General features: G+C 41.7%; 1 protein-coding gene across 7 annotated transcripts in view; it reads left to right on the top strand.

The window, feature by feature from the left end:
• Positions 1-20,463, top strand: part of LOC119966346 (shugoshin 1-like) — a 45,510-nt gene that overhangs the window by 18,007 nt on the left and 7,040 nt on the right. For 5 of the 7 annotated variants that reach the window (XM_038797865.1, XM_038797864.1, XM_038797861.1 and 2 more), the window contains 4 exons: positions 110-163; positions 5,655-5,767; positions 15,132-15,271; positions 18,458-19,426. In XM_038797865.1, coding sequence (XP_038653793.1) covers positions 110-163; positions 5,655-5,767; positions 15,132-15,271; positions 18,458-19,426 — 1,276 coding nt within the window. Of the gene's footprint in view, positions 1-109; positions 164-1,256; positions 1,291-5,654; positions 5,768-15,131; positions 15,272-18,457; positions 19,427-20,463 lie in introns of those variants that run through there. The other 2 variants (XM_038797867.1, XM_038797866.1) reach the window with 2 other exon arrangements.

Genomic DNA, 20,463 nt, shown 5'->3' with positions numbered 1-20,463 from the left:
GACTGAATTTAATTTTGACATTTTGTAGTCAAAAAAACAAATGGCTTAAATTGCTACAATTTCATTTGTAAAATATTTTTTAGAACTCTTCCATGTGTGTATTTCTCAGCATTTGCAGATGTTTGCAAGCAGAAAAGATTTCTATGGGGAAAGAAAAATTAAGGTATATCATGAAATTACTGCCTTTTGTTTTTAGACAAGGTTATGATTTTACTACAAAGAGAAATTGAGCTATGACTGTCCCAGAATAACTTTTAAAAGCATGGTCTCAGTCTTGCTTCTTCGATCATCACTTCCTGTGCAACAAGTAAATGGTCTGAAGACATGATCGTTGAGATTGCAGTTGTTTTTTGGGGGGGGGTTTCTTCTCCATTGTTTGAAGATAAGAAATAGGAGCAGGAGAAGGCTGTTTGGCCGCTTGAACCAGTTTTGTCATTCGGTGAGATCATGGCTAATCTGATTATGGTCACTGTCCTTCCTACAACCTGTACATGTCTATTGACTCCCTTGTCAATCAAACATCTGTCTAACTCAACCCTGAATGTATTCAATGACCAAGTCTGCTTCTCTCTGTGGAAGAGAATTCCAAAAACTAACAACCCTCTTGAGAAGAAATTACTTCTCATCTCCATCTTAAACTGTGTCCCCTAGTTCTAGATTTCCCCCATGAGAAACATTCAGTACCTACCCTGTCGAGTCAACTTAGAATCTGATATGTTTCAATAAGATTAGCTCTCATTCTCTGAACTTCAATGAGTATAGGCCCAACCTACTCGACCTTGGCTATTAAAACAAAACCCCTCATTCTGGAATCAACCGAGTGAACCTTCTCTTAGCTGTTTCTAATACAAATACATCCCTCCTTCAGTAAGGTGACAAAAACAGAACACACAACTCTAGATGTAGTCTCATCAATGCCCTGTACAATTGTACGGAGATGCCGGCGTTGGTCTGGGGTGAGCACAGTAAGAAGTCTTACAACACCAGGTTAAAGTCCAACAGATTTGTTTCAAATCACTAGCTTTCGGAGCACTGCTCCTTCTTCCGGTGAATGTAAGGAAGAGCAGTGCTCCGAAAGCTAGTGATTTTGAAACAAACCTGTTGACTTTAACCTGGTGTTGTAAGACTTCTTACTGTACAATTGTACAAGACATCCTTATTTTTATACTCCATTCCCTTTCCTTTTCAATAAAACTAACATTCCATTTGCCTTCCAGATTATTTGCCTGTACCTGCATGCTGACCGTTTGTGGTTCATCTACAAGGCAATCCAGAATCCTCTGAACTACAGTATTCTTTCTATTTAAATATTCTACTTTTCTATTCTACCTGCCCAAGTGGATCTCACATGTACCCACGTTATGCTCCACCTGCCAGATTTTTGCTCACTCACACAACTCTATCTTGTTGCAGACTTTGTATATCCACCTCATAGTATGTTTTCCTACCTGTCTTCATATCAGCTGCAATTTAGGCTACAATACAATCGGTCCCTGCATCCAATCATTAATATAGATTATAAATGGTTGATTGCCTCAGAATTGATAGCTGTGGCACTCAATACTTGCAGATTGCCATTTTGAAACTGACCGATTTATCCTGCCATTTTTTCTGTTAGTCTGTCCTTGATCCATGCTACTGTATTGCTTCCAACACATACGTGTGCTCTTGTGTATCTTTTATGTGTTGGCACCGTATCAAGCTTTTTGGAAATTGAATACACTACATCTACCAATTTCTCCTTTATCCACCCTTCTTGTTACATCATCAAAGAACTCTAATAAATTTGTCCAACATGATTTCACTTTCACAAACAGTTAACTCTGCCTGATAGTATTGTGATTTTCTCAATGTACTGCTGTTACCTCTTTAATAATGGATTCTAGCATTTTTCCAATGACAGATTTCCCACATGTGCTTTTCAAAATATATGCAATGTTTTAGTGTATGTGACAGATCCCTTGAGCGGAAGTAATATGACTGCAGCTCTGATTTGAAGGGGAGTTCTTTATAAAGTAATAGATCAGACTGCTGACTTCTGTTTCCTTGTAATACTTTGTTTTTTTAATATTTAAAATTAATCTTAGAATTGACTGTTAAATCGGCAGGATTTACATTCATTGATGGTATGAGGGGGGCATGTAAGTTTTTCAATGTAGCTGATTACGATACAGCTAAGGATCTTCGGAAAAAGTGGACCACTTAGTAATTGAACATTTATATGTAGACCAAAATTAGTTGCAAGGTATTGCATTTCCTTTTCCTCCTTCCCGCCCGTGCTTTTCGAACAAGACGAGGGGTCATTCATCTTTTCCTGGTCTCTGCCACTTTTGAGCTGCTTACCAGGAAATGCACAAAACAACTGCAGTTTTCTTTCTCCACTTTCTGGAGTTGGTTTTCTGCAAGTGGATTGTTGAGGTTGCATCTCATTGAGAAATGTTGATCTCATTTTATCACTTAACCATATAAGAAACAGAATACTGAAATACACGGCATTATTCTGGTTAATCTTTCACTTTTGGGCCTAAGTGCCCTCTGCCAAAGTAGTTTTGCCTATGATCAAATTCAACTATATGTTGCTGTGTATGTCATTTGAACGTACATAAAAAGCACTTGTTTAATAAAGTGCAACAAACCGTTGATTTTTGAAATTGAAGTTACATGCCACTAATATTAATAAAACATTATCCCGATTCAACTAGAATCACATATTGAAACTGGCACTGGGAAGTTCCGAGGAACAAAGGGACCTTGTTAACAGGGTGGTGAAAAAGGCATATGCGACACTTGCTTTTATCAATTGAGGGATGTTGGAGTTGTATAGAACTTTGGTGAGGCCACAACTGGAGTACAATGTGCAGTTCTGGTAGCCACATTATAGGAAGGATCTGATTACACTGGAGTGGATGCAGAGGCGATTCACCAGGATATTGCCTGGGATGGAATATTTAAGTTACGAAGAGCAGTTGGATAGGCTTGCGTTGTTTTCGCTGGAATAGAGAAAACTGAGGGACGACCTGATTGAGGTGTACTAGATTGAGGGGCATGGACTGGGTGAATAGGGAGCAGCTGTTCCCTTGGTTGAAGGGTCAATTACGAGGGAACACTAGTTCAAGGTGAGGGACAGGTGGTTTTGGGGGGATTTGAGGAAAAACCTTTTTACCCAGAGGGTAGTAACAGTCTGGAATGCACTGTCTGGGAGGGTGGTGGAGGCAAGTTACCTCACATCCTTTAAAAGGTACCTGGATGAGCACTTGGCACGTCATTACATTCAAAACTATTGGCCAAGTGCTGGCAAATGGGGTTAGGTAGGCAGGTCAGGTGTCATTCATGCGTCTGTGCAGACTCGATGGGCCAAAGGACCTCTCTGCACAGTATTATTTTGTGATATGAGCACACAAGTGTTTGGTATGCAGCAAAGCTTGAAATTGCCAGCCAAAGAAAAAAATGTTTGATTTGTCTGAATAATATTTCTGCAGTTATTCCCTTAATCTGTTCTTGGGAAATTCTGAATAGCTGGTTGCTTACTAGTAATTTACCGAGGAATGTGAATATAAATATATTAGCTTGTTGAAGTATCCTTTTTGTGGTCAGGGAAGGAAGATAACGTGAACATATCTGGCTCTTAATGTCAAAGATTTGAAATGACTCTGTGCAATGATGTCAACCTGGGCTTGATTCTAGAGAATATGAAGAAGTGTGCTTTCAAATTATAAAAGCAACCATAAATTAGATGATCTGAGATGTTGACTCTTCAGGTGCCCATTTTAAAAGATGTAGCCTAGAGTCTAAATTGATTAGATTTTTCTGGAGACCGCTAACCTTATTGAACACTGTGCAATATCTGTAAGCAAATTGCAGTATTTTTTAGAAGTGCATTGAATGGGATTTTTTTCAGTAAATTGTGCTGAATGTTTTTTCTTTTTGCACCTGAATGGAAATCTACATATGTTGCAATGTTGTCAGAATTGCTTGTTCATGTATTTGTAATTACTTGGATCTGAGTAAAATTTGAACATTTTGAATTTATAACAAGTAGCAAATGTCCCATTCTTTCATCACTAATTATATTCTGGCAATAGTATTTGCCACATTTGGTCATGACAATTTTGATTTTATTTGCATAACAAAAATTGTAAATCCTGAAAATATTCTGCCCTGCTCAGGCAACATCTCTAGAGATCAGGTAAGTTAACCATTTGGGTGCAGGCCCTTCGTAAAAGCTGGTCCGCATCCAAATATTCATTTTCTGATAATGCCTGATGTGCTGAGTACTTCCTGTATTTTTGAGTTTTGTTTAATTTTCAACATCTGCAGCTTTTCTCATTTTGTTAAAAAAATGTTTTTGTGTTGGAATCTTGGAAGTGTTTTCTTTTAAACTTGAAAAACAATTCATTAAAGTTTTGGGGTCATTGACATAAAGCTGTTGTTATCATAAATGTACCGCTGAGCAGACTGAATTTGGTGACTCAAAATTCACAATCCATTCTGGTACGGGTTTCCTCCGGGTGCTCCGGTTTCCTCCCACAGTCTAAAGATGTGCAGGTTGGGTGGATTGGCCGTGATAAATTGCCCTTAGTGTCCAAAATTCTATGATTAACCTAGGACAAAAGTTCGGCCCAACATCGTGGGCCGAAGGGCCTGTTCTGTGCTGTATTTCTCTATATCTATATCTATATCACCTGATGAAGGAGCTATGCTCTGAAAGGTAGTGACTCAAAACAAACCTGTTGGACTTTACCCTGGTGTTGTAAGACTTGTGCCCATCCCAGTCCAACGCCGGCATCTCCACATCAAAGTTATTGGCAATCACAGAAAACCTATGTGGATGCAGGTTGATTAGCATTTAGGGCTTGGATGTTCTAATATTAGTTTAATCTGCTTCATTCATTTGCCATTTTCAGTGATAATTGCATGCATAGATGCATGCATGATTGTAATGCTTATCTAGCTCGAACCTGCAATGTGAAGAGTGATCTAGTAAGAATCATTCTGAGAAATCTTGATTTTCAGGAATTTGGTTTTTAATAATAATATAATCTTTTATTGTCACAAGTCTGAAGTTACTGTGAAAAGGCCCTAGACGCCACATTCCGGCGCCTGTTCGGGTAAGCCGGTAAAGGTTTCCTGATAAAGGTGAAAGTTGTAATGTTTTAAGATTTTTCATTATTTGGTTCAGGAAGTAGTGTGCCATTAGAATAAACGCCTGTTGCAAAAAATATGCTGCATCATCAGATTGCAACATCACGATGCTGCACGGTTTGACTTTCTCAGATGTGTTTTTTAAGCTGTCTTTGCAACTGATTAACAAACATTTTTCAGTTGTATTAACAGAAATTTTGTGGGCCGATGTATGAAATTGCCTTTTTCTAGTTTTTATGTACGAGACATAGGGTCTCAGGACCTGAGAATTTAAGACTAATTCTTTGGACTTAATACAATCTGATCTTTTTATGGGTCATGAACATAGTTCAAACCTGTTGGCTTTTCTCAGATGGCCATATTTCACTCTTTTGAAAACTTATTTTGTGTTGACTCCATTGTACTAAAATTATGAATGATAATGTTCATCAGTGACAGTAAATAGGAAGTTGATGTACAATGTGAAGAATACACAATATATAGTACTACTTTGTAACCATGTTCTTTTTCAGAATTTGAGATTCATTTCTGATTCCATAGAAGAGGATCTAGGCAACTTTGGGGATGATTTGCCACAATGTGTACTGGAACCAGAATGTTCCTCACCTGTTGAGCCCTTTACTCAGTGAGTATGTTTTCAAATTCTAGTCTTTAAAGAATTGGTATATTTCACAGTGAGGGTTTTATTGACCATAATAGTTCTGTGTATTACAGAACAATATGTAAATTTAGTGTTAATGTATAGGCTGCAGGAAGTGACCTTTCCGTTAGAACAATTTGTTAGATTCTAGATTGAATGAATCTTTCCTGCTATTTCTGTCTGCAGATGTGGCCTACTGTTACAGTGCATTATACCACTAGCAATCTTTCCCAGGTCTGGAATAAAATATTTTGACTTCATAATGGCTGTAAGGACTGATTTTTATGCAAAGCTGCAGGGGCTTTGGGCACCTCCCAATTACTCTTTCTGCAATGTAGTTCAGATTTCATGCTTTTGTTGGTAGACGTCCTTCTGTAATTTATTTTAGGGATTTGAGCCTGCTGGTGAGGCCAGTGTGTGTTGCCTATCTCTAATTGTTTACAAAAACGTGATGGTGAACCACCTTCTTAAAACTGTTGCAGCCCACCCAGTGTCATACTAACAGTGCTGTTAGAAAAGGGGGTCCAGGATTTTGACCTACCGACATTGCAATCTAGTTCTGAGTCAGGATGGTGTGTGGCTTGGAGGGGAACCTGCAGGCGATGATGTTCCAATGTATCTGCTGTCCTTGTTCTTGCCAATAGAAGTCATGTGTTTGGAAGGTGCTCTGAAGGGAGACTTGGCGAGTGTGCAGTATCTTGCATATGCGGTTTTTCAATATTGGAGAAATTTTAATGGTTAAGATTAAATTGACCTACTATGAATGTCAAAGTAACAGACTTGATATTGTATAATCAGTGGATAGTTGTGTCTAATATACATATTCTGAGAAAGCACTGCACATTGAAGCAAAATTCCATTTGAGATTATTCAATTACGCTCTAGTTTTCATCGACAATGGATGCCAATATCTAACATTTAAAAATGCAAATCAATGCAATTAAGATAATTCATTAGAAGGCAGTTGAAATAAATAGGTTGCTTGGCTACAATATGATCAGAATTTTCCTATGATCCTGATAAATTATATGGATGTGTCATAAAGGGCTGGCAAGATAAAAGCCAAGCAAAACCATGATAATAGTTGTTGCGGCTAGTGGCATGGCACATAATGACTATTGCCAGGATCATAGAAGTGAAAGTGAATTCCCAAGATGAGCCTTTTATCTCCCTTTTTGAAGTCATGTCTGCTCATCCTTTTGATAGCTTTTCCATTCAGCGTAATGGGACATGACTAAAGTTTAATAAAAGTTAAATGCCACAGGTGCTGGAGATATGAAATAAAAACCGTGCTGCAAATACTCCAATCTGACGGCATCTGTGGAGAGAGAAATGGGAGTTAAATGTGTCAAGTTGAATAAGACTCAAAGCTGAGAATTCAGATTATTTCATATTTATTTTGCATGTGTCCTGAACATTAATGTGATGAATGTTACATGTACAAGCTAACATTTGAATTTGGAGGTATTTTTGGGTGATGCTGACCATTTTATAAAATCTGAGATGGAATAATCTGTTTGAAAGGTGTAATATAAAAATTCCCAACTAATAACCACAAAATTGATAGGCACTGAATATCTCCATCACTGGACTAACGTGTGCGGCAGTGTTCATTTAGCTTGGCTCATTACTTGGAACTTATGTGGCATAAACTTATGTGCTATCCAACAAGCTTGCCACCCCCATGTTGATTATGTACACACCTGCTGCTCAGGAAGGCAGACAGCATTATCAGAGACCCCTCCTACCCAGGGATTGTCTTCTTCCAGATCCTTCCATCAGGCAGAAGGTACAGAAGTCTGATGACGTGCACATACAGACATAGGAACAACTTCTTTCCCATGGCTACAAGACTCCTCAATGACTCCCCTTGGGCTTGATCTGTTTCCTATAGAACACTTCACACAACGCCCTATGCTGCTCTTGTTTGGCCTTGTTCCGCACTATAACCAATCACTATTTGTTGATGCACCACTGTCAATGTACTCTGTTGATTATTCTTTGTCTACTGTGTATGTTCCCTTGGCTGCAGAAAAATACTTTTCACTGTACTTTGGTACATGTGACAAATAAATATCAATCAGTCAGATTATTATATAGTATACCTTTACCTACCCCTCTCTCTCTCTCTCCTCTCTCTCTCTCTCTCTCTCTTCCCCACCTTAGCTTAACAATTACTCACCAGTTTTAGGATTAACTCTGATTACAAAGTACATCTTAGCCTAACACACAGTCCCTTTTAAGCACACAAGATGACTGGACAAATACAATCTCCACTCTGAACCCTAAGGGAATGTTTGTGGATATGTCCCCAGAATGCCCCCAGATGATTGTCACGTGAGAGTTTCTAAGCTCCACTCCCAAAAACACATCGTCTCTGATAAGTATGCTTTCCCTTGGCCATTTGCATTCTGAAATCCAGCCAAGGTTTTTCAAATGACACTATTGGAAAAAAGCTCTACTCCACTTTTAATAGCAAATCCAGTCCAGGATTTAACACCAATCCCTTTTAGGATTTCCATTGTTGTGCAAATTGCTCACAATCACTTAATACTCGATTCCCAGACTGCATTAAAATGGCATCAGACGTTTGATTTACCGTTGGAGACTGCTGTCTCAATTTAAATCTAGTTACTGCGATTGTCTCTCGCTCAGAACACTTATAATAATCACTTATTGTCACAAGTAGGCTTCAATGAAGTTACTATGAAAAGCCCCTAGTCGCCACATTCCGGCACCCGTTGTTTACTCTCCCGTGAATTCTTCTGAACAATACCTTGATCTCTTCACTCCAAATTCCTTGGACATTTCTCTTCATTTCTCTAGCTTCCTTAACTAACTGAACTGATAGTATGGCTTTTCTTCTAGCAAGGCTGAGAGAGAGATGTTCCTTTCTAAGACTAACTGGTCTAGCAGAGCTGTGAGTGGTACCTTCTCTCTCACTACCTATCTTCAACTGCAATTCAAATTAGGTAAACTAAAACTTAAAAACTTCTGCCTTACCAAGACCCAGTTACGAAGGAACTAAGGTTTCTAAGGTTTATATAGTCTTCACATTGTAGTCCCTCTCAGCACAATTGAAACACTGTTCAAGCTTAACCCCCACACACACAAACACCCTTGTCCAGCATGAATCTAACTATAAGTTTTACCCTTTCAGGTTCTGAAACATTAAATTAAACCCACTATACCTTATTTCTACTGTTTATCAATACAAATGTAAATCCCTTAAAACCACCTTAGTTTTCCTAACAATAGCGATGATATAATGAGGGATATGCTGGATCAAGAGGTTACAGATTATGGCTGAACACCATGCTGCTGCTACTGATGACCCATAGCATCTCATGGGTGGGGTGCCCAGTTTTGAGTATCTAGATATTTTCTATCGCATTTAGCATATTGGATGAGATCCGAAGTGTGAGGGTGGGACTTCACTGCCCATTCTGCGTGAAAATGTTCACTTTTATCAGTACTGTCATGGACAGATGCTTCTGTGACAGAAAGATTGAGGGAAATTGAGCAGTTTTTCCGTTTTGGTTAGTTCTTTTCCACCTGCCACAGGCCCAATCTTGCAGGTATGCCCTTCAGTAGTGGTGCTACAGGGTCACTCTTATGGGCGTTGACAACTCCTAATCTAGATTACATTCTTTGCCCTTGCTACCTTCAGTGCTTTTTCCGAGTGGTTCTCAATATGAAGAGGCTGATTCATCAGCCAAGGGAGGGCCATAGGAGGTACAATCGGAGACCTCAAGGGATCCGGAATCCATGCTGAGGCCTCACAGGGCAGCTCCCTCATTTCCTGCAGTTGTCTAATAAAGTTCAGTAGCTTGGTAGGCCATTTCAGAGGACAATTGGGAGTCAACCACACTGGGTCTGGAGTCACATGCAGACAAGACCAGGGAAGGGTGGCAGATTTCCTTCCCTAAAGGGCATAAAAAAATATCCGAATCTTCTCAACTGAGAGAAAACACCTGTTGTATGGGAAATTAAAACCGTTAATGTGGTGGTGCAGTGAAGTGTGCTCGCCAGCGGTTGCATTTATAATGCCTTTACATAGAAACCCCAAGCCGCTTCACAGGAGTATAATGGAACCAAAATACTGCAGATACTTGAATTCTGAATAAAAACTGAAAATGCTGGAAACTCCGCATCACCCGCCGTGTGAGAAAGTGTTAATTTAATTTATCAACTGAGACGTTCACTCTTTCTTACCCCAGACATGCTGAATGTTAGCAACATTTCCTATTTTTTTATTGGAGGAAAACTTGGAAAAAAACACCCAAGAAGACATTGATCAATCTTTGGTCATCCAGCCCAATGGTGACTTTTAAGGAGCATCTCCAAGGCAGATAGATATAGTGAGGAAATTACACAACTATGAGCCTAGGCAGCTGAAGGCAGGGCCACCAGTGGAGTGATTAAAGTTGGGCATACTCAGAAGGTCAGAGTGGAGTACAGCGATCCATGAGGGTTGTAGGGCTGATAGAGGTAGTGAAGCAGTTTGAAACCAGAACGAGATTTTTTTAAATTGAGGTATTGCTTCATATGAACTGTGAAATGAATACACGTTACAATCCCAAATATTTTAGATCTGAATCCGATCTCAAAACTTGTGCGCCTGCAATGTAGATGTGATCTTTTTAATGCATATAAATCCCACTGCTCTTATGCCATAAAGCACTCCTGTCCTGCTACAGATCTGACTTGCATATAAATGAACTCCAAAGTTGTAAGAGTAGAATTCAATCCGGATAAGTATGAAGTGGTGCACTAGGCAGGACAAACTAGGCAAATGTATACAGGATGAAGAGCAGGACCCTGGGAAGTGCCATGGATTGGAAGGGCCTGGATATGCATGTACACCAGTTCCTTTAGGTAGCAAGGCAGGTGGATAACGTGATTGAGAAAGCATTTGGACTAATTGCCTTTATTAGCTAAGAGCAGAGATGTTATGTTGGAACTGTATAAAGCATTGGTTAGGCCGCAGTTAATAGTTTTATGCTGTTCTGGAATCAACATCGAGGGATGTGAAATTCTTGGAAGGATGCAGAAGGGATTTACCAGGTTGCCTGGACTGGAGAGTTTTGGCTATGAAGAGAGATTGGATTGACTGGGATTGTTTTCCTTGGAGCAGCAGAGACTGAGGGGGTGGGGGGGGGGGGGGGGGGGGGGGGGTTTCACATGATTGAGATGTAGAAAATGATATGGGCATAGATAGACAGGAAGAAACCTTTCCCCTTGGAGTGATCAAAAGTAATCTTTATTGTCACAAGTAGGCTTACATTAACACTGCAATGAAGTTACTGTGAAACTACCCTAGTCGGCACACTCCGTGTTTGTTCGGGTACACTGAGGGAGAATTCAGCATGTCCAATTCACCCAACAAGCACATCTTTTGGACTCGTGGGAAGAAACCCATGCAGACACGGTGAGAACATGCAGATTCCACACACACTGACCCAAACCGGGAGTTGAACCCGGATCCCTGGCGCTGTGAAGCAATAGTGCTAACCACTGTGGTACCATGCCACCCCACAATGACCTGGGGGCATATATTTAAGGTAAGGAGTGGGAGGTTCAGAGGGGATGTGAGGAAAAACTTTTCACCCAGACGGTGGTTGGCATCTGGAACTCACTGCATGAAAGGGTGGCGGAGGGAAGGAACCTTCAAAACATTTAAGAAAGTATTTATATGTACATTTGTGATGCCAAGGCATATTAAGAGAGCTAGGCCATGGCTTACAAAGGAAATTAGAAATAGTATCCGATCCAAGGAAGAAGCATACGGATTGGTCAAGAAAAATAATAGGTCTGAGGATTGGGAGCAGTTGCAAATTCAGCAAAGAAGGACAAAGGGATTGATTAAGAAGGGGAAAATACAGTACGAAAGTCAGCTTGCAGACAACATGAAGACTGACAGTAAGAGTTTCTATAAATATGTGAAGAGAAGAGACTGGTAAAGACTAATGTAGGCCCCCTACAAACAGGGGAATGTATAATAAGGGACAATGAAATGGCTGAGCAATTGAATACATGTCTTCACAGAAGAGGACACAAATCAGATATCAGAAATATTGGAGAATGAAAGGTATAGTGAGAGGGAAGAACTGAGGGAGATCAATATTAGTAGAGAAATGGTGCTGGGAAAATTGATGGGATTGAAGGCTGATAAATCCCCATGGCCAGATAATCTGCATCCCAGAGTGCTTAAGGAGGTGGCTCTGGAAATAGTCGATGCATTGGTGGTCATATTCCGGGATTCTATAGACTCTGGAACAGTCCCTGCAGATTGGAGGGTAGCTATGTCACTCCAGTATTCAAAAACGGAGGTAGATAGAAAACGGGGAATTATAGACCAGTAAGCCTAACATCGGTAGTGGGGAAAATTCTTGAATTCGTTTATCAAGGACTTTATAGCGGAACATTTAGAAAGCAGTGGGAGGAACAGTCCGAGTCAGCATGGATTTATGAAGGGGAAATCATGCTTGACAAATCTGTTGGAATCTTTGAAGATGTAACTAGTACATTTGTCCTGCTTTAAAAGTCAGCTCTTTGGCCCTGTGCTAAACCAGCCCTGTATGTTGGCCTTCATTGCGCGAGGTTTCGTGTACAGAAGCAGGGATGTGTTGCTGCTATTATACAGTGCCTTGGTGAGGCCACACCTACAATATTGTGTGCAGTTTTGGTCTCCTTTTCTGAGGAAGGATGTTCTTGCTCTCGAGAGAGTGCAGCAAAGGTTTACCAGACTTGATTCCAGGGATGGCGGGACTGTCATACAGGAGAGATTGCCTAGGTTAGGATTGTTCTCGCTGGAGTTCAGAAGAATGAGGAGGATCTCATAGAGACTTGTAACATTCTAACAGGACTAGACAGGGTAGATGCAGGGAAAATGGGGCTAGACTAATTAGGTGGTTGTTTTGATCGAAGGTGGGCTGAAGGGCCTTTTCTGTGCTCTGGACCACTTAAGACTCTGCTTACAGCATATTTTGCTACATCCTCATCGCCGGTTCATTCCTATTGGAAAAAGGCTTCTAATATGCCCAGACACCAGGCTTCAGCGCATTTTATGGCCTCTGATGAGTGGCTGGGATCATTCTGCAAACCATCTCTTCTTTCTTTCCAAGTGATTTTGGGTGCATGTTCGCACTGGCACCAATCTTGGTGGGTGGAAATAGTGTCTTGCATCTATGGTTGTGATGTGATTATAGAAATATCTAGAACGTGGATAAGACCCATCTGCTTTTCTGGGCCTTTCGCAATAAGACCTTTAGCCCAGGTAAGCATTTACTTTGGAAGCAAAATCAGGAACGCAGATTACTACCTGAATGGTTGTAAATTGGGAGAGGAGTGTGCAGCACGGTAGCATTGTGGATAGCACAATCGCTTCACAGCTCCAGGGTCCCAGGTTCAATTCCGGCTTGGGTCACTGTTTGTGCGGAGCCTGCACATCCTCCCCGTGTGTGTGTGGGTTTCCTCCGGGTGCTCCGGTTTCCTCCCAAGTCCACAGATGTGCAGGTTAGGTGGATTGGCCATTATAAATTGCCCTTGGTGTCCAAAATTGCCCTAAGTGTTGGGTGGGGTAACTGGGTTATGGGGATAGGGTGCTCTTTCCACGAGCTGGTGCAGACTCGATGGGCTGAATGGCCTCCTTCAGCACTAAATTCTATGAAAGGCAGCAAAAAATTCAAAGCCAGGATCACGCTATCCATGCTGCAGTGTTATAGAAAATATGGACACACCCTGATATGCAACAATCACAGATTTGTCCCGGGCAGGATAGACGGAAGGTTTCAAAGCTGGCATAGGGCAGGCACTAAAAGGATGGGGAACCTGTTCATAGACGGGACCTTCCTCAGCCTGAAAACGCTGGAGGAGAAATTCAGTTTGCCCCCTGGAAACCTTTCAGATACCTTCAGGTACGCGCCTTTCTGAAAATGCAGGTGGTATCATTCCCGCTGCTACCCCCACGCAGAATACAGGATAGGGTGGTCTCCGGCACCTGGGAAGGGGACGGGAACTTCAGGAGGCGGAGGAAGCCCCAGTGGAGGAGCTTACGGGCAAATGGGAGGAGGAGCTAGGTGGGGAGTTGGACACGGGCCTGTGGGTGGATGCCCTAAACAGGGTCAATTCCGCCTCATCATGCGGCAGGCTTAGCTTAATCCAGTTTAAGCTGGTTCACCGGGCACACATGACGGCAACCAGGATGAGCAAGCTCTTTGGGGTTGAGGATAAATGTGCGAGGTGTGAGGGAAGCCCTGCAGATCATGTCCATATGTTCTGGGCATGCCCGGCTTTTAAGGGATTCTGGCATGGATTTCTTATGGCAATGTCCAAGATCTTAGGCACGCGGGTGGTGCCAAATTCAGAGATAGCGATCTTTGGTGTGTCAGACGATCCAGGAGTTCAGGAAGTGAAAGAGGCTGACGTGTTGGCCTTTGCCTCCCTGGTAGCCCGGAGACGGATCCTTTTAATGTAGAGGGACTCGAAACCCCCGAGTGTAGAGACCTGGTCAGTGACATGGTTGGGTTTCTCAGTCTCGAGAAAATGAAGTTTGCCTTGAGAGGGTCCATGATGGGGTTCTCTCTGAGGTGGCAGCCTTTCTTCGACTTTCTAGGAGAGCAGTAAAGGTCAGCAGCAGCGGCATCCCGAAGGGGGAATAATCGTTCCGTTGTATTGTTCCTTTCTTTGTACATACGGTTCACATTTTTTTTCTTTTCTCTTTGTTCTGTTAATTGTTGCGTACGGTTATGCAAAAATTATGATGGGGGGGGGGTAATCGTTCCATTGTACTGTTCCTTTCTTTACATATGGTTAACATTTTTTTTTCTTTTTGTTGTTAATTGTTGCGTCTGGTTATGCAACAAATTGTTTTTTCTACAAGAATTTGAATAACAATAATTAAAAAAAAAGAAAATATGGACAAAAACTAACAACTTCCACTGTGTATTTGAAGTTTGCTTCATGATGTATTAAATTAGATTGTTTGAACTAGGTTAGTGAAAGCTTGAGTTTAAGGAGCACTTCTTTGTGATCACTATTATTAGATTATGGAATTTGATAAAAAGAGCCGTAGCAAGAAATAAAGCGAAGGATCAAGACTCAACATTTTTTTAAACCATGAGGAGCAAACTAATGAAGATAAAATGAGAAATCCTACTTATGATTGCAACCAATGAGCAAAAATAAAGCATCAGAAGATCTGTTGAACCTAACAATTTGGGTGTAATGTAGAATTTGAAACTTGTGCATGATGAGGAATTAGAGAGATTAAGGAAAAAGTTGCATAGGTTGCTGTGCAAAGCACAATTTTTTCTAATATCTTGATTTTAAAAATTGACTTTCTCAGGGATGTTGTGAAGCATGTTCCCTTGGAGAACTCCAGAATGGATTCACCTAAAAATGCTAAGTGCACAACAGCTGAAGAGAGCAGAGCAGTGCGATCCAATATGGTGGGGACACAGCCTAAATTGAAAAAGATGTCCAGAGGTAAGATCATTCGCATTAATTCTTGTGGTAAAAGAAAAAGGATTTTCTAACAAGCATTTACCCACCTCAACCCACAGAAAGGCAGACAATTTAAAAATGTATTGCCAAGAACAATTGTTTTGTCTTGATGAAAAATGTCATCCTATTTTGGCGGGGAGGGAGGGGGTTGACAGGGGAGTCTGTGGAAAAAGGCAGTACAAGATTATAATAATCACCTGCCTAAATTCCTGTATTTGTAAATAAATTAAATCCATGTAAATTAAAAAATATAAAGAAATATGCCAACTGTCTACTTCCTGCTCAAGCTTCCCTCCTGCTCATCGCTTCCCTTGGAAGCAGTGAGCAGGAGGGCCGAAGAGGGAAGGAGCAAGTGGGAGAGGCTGCTCCAAATGGCGCTGATTGGATCATGTGCTAAGTTTCTACTAAAATGGCAATCTCCCGGCAAATGTGCATTCTGGCCATTATCCTCGAGTTTAAAGGAGAGGGACTTAAAGGACAACTTGAAATGGGCGCTTTCTGTACTTTAACCCCCTAACCTCCTGCTTGACGATGACTGTTTTTGTAAGTAGCGAACCAGTTTACTTCCTACAGCATGACGCATGCATGGAAATTATTACTGGATCAAGGTTTTTTGATCTAATCCAGTAATTGAAAGTTGATGGGATAAATCAGGAAATATTTTCGTGCCATATTGGTTTGGCTGTCAAGTTCACAAACCTCTTTTGCAGCATGCATGGCATCATGATTGTTGACTATGGCATATCTGATTGTTTCTCCAGCAGTGATTATCTTGGTACCTAGCTTTTTGAATTATTCACTCTCTCAATGAAGGTCTGCATCCATTTGCAGGCCACTGTTCAATTTCAGTGGATTATATTTGCATACCAAAGATGAAAATATGATTAGTCAATTATATCTTCTTCCATTTGCTATTGTTGCTTTTAACCATTAGGCCTGTGTTATGTTAACTGAATTTTACAGATACTAAAGATATGGCTTTCAGTTACAGTTTACTGTCTCTGGTTCTCTATCCTAAGAAATGGCCATTAACTTTTAAAATAATTTAATGTTTATTGTCACAAGTAGGCTTACATTAACACTGCAATGACGTTATTGTGAAAAGCCCCTAGTCGCAAGATTTCCGGGGGTTGTATGGGTAACGGAGGGAGAATTCAGAATGTCCAAATTGGGACTTGTGGGAGGAACCCAGAGCACCTGGAGGCAATCCACGCAGACACGGGGGGAACGCGCAGACTCTGCACAGACAGTGCCCCAAGCTGGGAATCGAACCTGGGATCCTGGCGCTGTGAAGCAACAATGCTAACCACTGCTACCATTTAACCAGAATTCAGTAAGTACCGGCTGAGGTTATTCATGAAGGCCCTGCCTTCTCGATCCTGTCCCTCATCTGAGGTGCGGTGACCCTCGGGTTAAATCACCACCAGTCGGCTCTCTCTGTCAAAAGGGGAAAGCAGCCTATAGTCCTCTGGGACTGTAGCGACATTTACATTTACTGTGAGAGGGCAGCACGGTGGAGCAGTGATTAGCACTGCTGCCTCACGGCGCCGAGGGCCTGGGTTCGATACTGGCCCCGGGTTACTGTCTGCGTGGAGTTTGCACATTCTCCCCCGTGTCTGTATGGGTCTCACCCCCACAACGCAAATAAGTGTACATAAGTAGATTGGCTATGCTAAATTGCCCCTTAATTGGGAAAAAAAGAATTGGGTACTCTAAATTTATATTTTAAAAAATATTACTGTGAAGCCAATTTCTGCAGCAAACCAAAGCAAATTCTGAGAGAACCTTGATTTTGAGTTACTCCACTTCCTCCAGCACATGACTAGATCGCCTATGTGTATTTATGATTATGTGATAGTAAAATGTTTTATGTTTTGTGAAAGCCGGCACAAGTTTTTAAAAAGAGACACTAAATCTATAAATTTACAATAACTAATGAGAGGAAATATGGAGAACAAATCAGCAGAGCATACGTTGGAGTATGGAACAGAAGCATAGAACATGCAATCTTAACTTAGTAGGCAAAAAAAAGCAACCTTGGTAGTTGTGGGTATCCATCCTAGGTTGTACAAACATTACAGTTTCATTTTGAAGTAAAATGGGAAGATAGAACCAGTCGGAGCAATCTTGCGTCCTGACAGGTCGATCTTGCTGCCACAAAAAAGAAGGGCGCGATTCTCCGACCCCACGCCGGTTGGGAGAATCGTGGGGGGTGCTGGCCGAATCACGCCACGCCGCCCTGGTACCCGCACGCGATTCTCCCACCCCCACAAAACGGCATGTCGCGTTTTACGACAGGCCGCTCGGAGAATCGCCACTCCGGTCGAACGGCGATTCTCCGGCCCGAATGGGCCAAGCGGCCTGCCTAATACGACAGGTTGCCTAATACGATCGGCACCGATCGTCGGGCCGGCGTCTCTGAAAGATGCGCTCTTTTCCCTCCGCCGCCCCGCAAGATCACTCCGACATGTCTTTGCGGGGCAGCGGAGGGGAAGACGGCAACCGCACATGCGCGGGTCGGCGCCGGCCAACCTGCGCATGCGCGGGTGACGTCATTTAGGCGCCGCCGGCCGCGTCATTCAGGCGGCGCCGCTTTGACGCAAGCGTCAAGGCCCGGCACCCGAGATTGACAAGTCGCCGCTCCTAGTCCCCTGGGGGTGGGAGAATAGGGGGCGAGGAGCGGCCTCCGACGCCGGAGTGAAACACTCCGGTTTTCACTCCAGCGTCGGCACTTTGTCTCCCTTTGGGAGAATTTTGCCCGATATGTCTGGAAACTACTTTCAATATTTTGCTCATTTTATTATTGTTAACATTTATTTGAATGTTCTTTTTCCCAACAGGTTTGCTTTTACATTTGGAACTTGGCTTTCTGGTGAGCAGGTGTTACATCAGAGCCAGTTGCATATGCGCACTTCGCCTGCACTGTGGGCAAAAGTGCATGCACAGCTGTTCCTGACGCCTTTCCTGTCAGTGGGCGGCAGGAGCATCAATGAAGTTTTAAAATGATCCTATCACTGCATCTGTGCGTGTGCAGGTAGTGCTCCCCTAGTGTTGTGGCTCCATTGAAGTCAACCAACCGGTTATTCATCTGTCGTTATTCATCTGAAGGACCTTTTGGTGCAGAAAATTGGTAGCCATTGATTTTCTTCTTTGCTTATTTTCAAAAAGGGCGAAGATCTACATTTATCCAAAGTCAAGATTCTGATGCCAATCCTGTAGCTCCATTGGATGATGCATCTTTTGAGGGAATGAATGAGATGCCAAAAGGGGTTTCTGTTAGGCGACGAAGTGGGAGGAAAAGCCCCTCTTTCTGTGGTCAAATTGGTGTTTTTGATTTATTCAACGCTTATGAAAATTCATCAGAGGTGTCTTGGGAAAGTGAAAAACAATTGTTTGATATAAATATCAAAGCTCTTGAAAATGAGCCTACTTCGCTACATTCTAATCAAGGAACTGATACAGGAAGCTCCGAGCTAGAACAGGTGCAAATGACTGACAATTTGAATCCTGAGAAAGTTGAAACGAAGTTGAGGAACAATATGAGCAACATTGAAATTGCAAATTCAGAAAATACAGAGAGTGTTTCAGAAAAAGAACAGGATATTCAATTGGAAGGAGAGCAGAGGGGAAGAGGGAAGGCAATGGAAAGAAATAAAAGCATGCCATTAAAGAAACATTTAGAACCTGCAAGATCTAGAGCCAGATCAAAAAGTCGAGATCGATGTCAAAGCAATAGTACTGTCAAAGAAAGAAAAAAGTATCTTGACAGTAGTGATACTTACAATTTTGATCGTGAAGAAAGTACTCACCTCACACCTTTCCGTAGGAAAGATGAACCAAGTGTATGTGAGAATGCAAATAATACTGAAAGCAGTATTGATTCAGAGATTACTTCGGAAGATGATTTGGAAGATAGTCTTTATTTACCACCTGCTGATAAAAGACGTAGGACATCATTGAGCTACAGTAGAGTTAAAAGTGAAGGGCCTACAGTTTTAACAACTAGACAAAGATTAAGCAGAAGAACAGTAATTATCCAAAAAGATGTGCCTCACAAGAAAGGACCTGAAAGTGGTGATGACGAGGAAATCACTCCAAATGAAACAGCATCTTTCTTGTTGAAAACATCAGAGGATGGCAAGTATATATAAATTTCTTGTTGTATTATCTGGACATTCATTCAGTTTAGTGATTTGAAAGATGAGGTTCAATTCTCTTCTGCTTTATTTCTCAGAAATGCTAGCTCCCTGGTGCCAAGTATATGAAAAAGGGATGGAGATCCATGAGGTATCTCCCTCCTTTTGTATTATACAACAACGTCCAGGACTTCCACGGGTTGGGAGTGCTGAGTAGCTGCATCTACAACAGGTGTAGGGGTTGAAATTAGTAAAGAAATGAGATGATGCCATAACTGAAAAAAACATGCAACAAGATTTCACAATAAAAGGGGAAAACGTTTACTGACAAATGGGGGGGCCAGGGGGAGTGGGGAATGGATAGGTACTATTGAATTATACTAATCTTGTTGGCAATTGATTTTTAAACTAACATTTTGAACTGAGCTGTCCATGTTATACTTCTGATTTCAACCAAGGACTTTTGTTTTTACATTGGTTTGGTTCCAGAATTGATAGAAACTAATGTGTATCAACTTGCAGGGATACACTCCAATTCCCTTAGTTTCCTGGTCTGGTATTTAGAATTCCAGGATCCATGTTGCCGATATTTTAAATTAGGTGATCTTTAATTTTTTTGTAAATTTGGACTTTTCATTCGAGCATGGGCTTCATTTGAGCATGGGCTCCAGTGGCATATTGCACGGTATTCCATGGAAATACTCCTGATCTGTCGTTTTTGGTCCCTCCCTCTGGCAGACGCACACTTCCAGTTTCAAGCTGCTGCAGTCACAGACTGCCTGCTCAGACTGCTCCCTGACTGTCTCCCTACACACAGTTAAAACATCAGATATATCAAAGCAAAGGATCCTCCCATCTCAATGACACAAGATTTGCTTCCTCCTTGGTATGTGGTCTTGGGAAATTACAGGAACAATTCAACCGCCCTCCCTCCGCAACCCAAGTTTGAACCTCAACTTCAAACCCTGTCTTGAGATGTCCCGTAGACAACCACCCTGCTTGAAATATTCAGGGGAACCATTATAAGTCTAGGTGTGA

Source organism: Scyliorhinus canicula, chromosome 5 (assembly GCF_902713615.1).
Source record: "Scyliorhinus canicula chromosome 5, sScyCan1.1, whole genome shotgun sequence".
Taxonomy (NCBI): Eukaryota; Metazoa; Chordata; class Chondrichthyes; order Carcharhiniformes; family Scyliorhinidae; genus Scyliorhinus; species Scyliorhinus canicula.
This window is presented reverse-complemented; position numbering and strand designations above follow the sequence as displayed.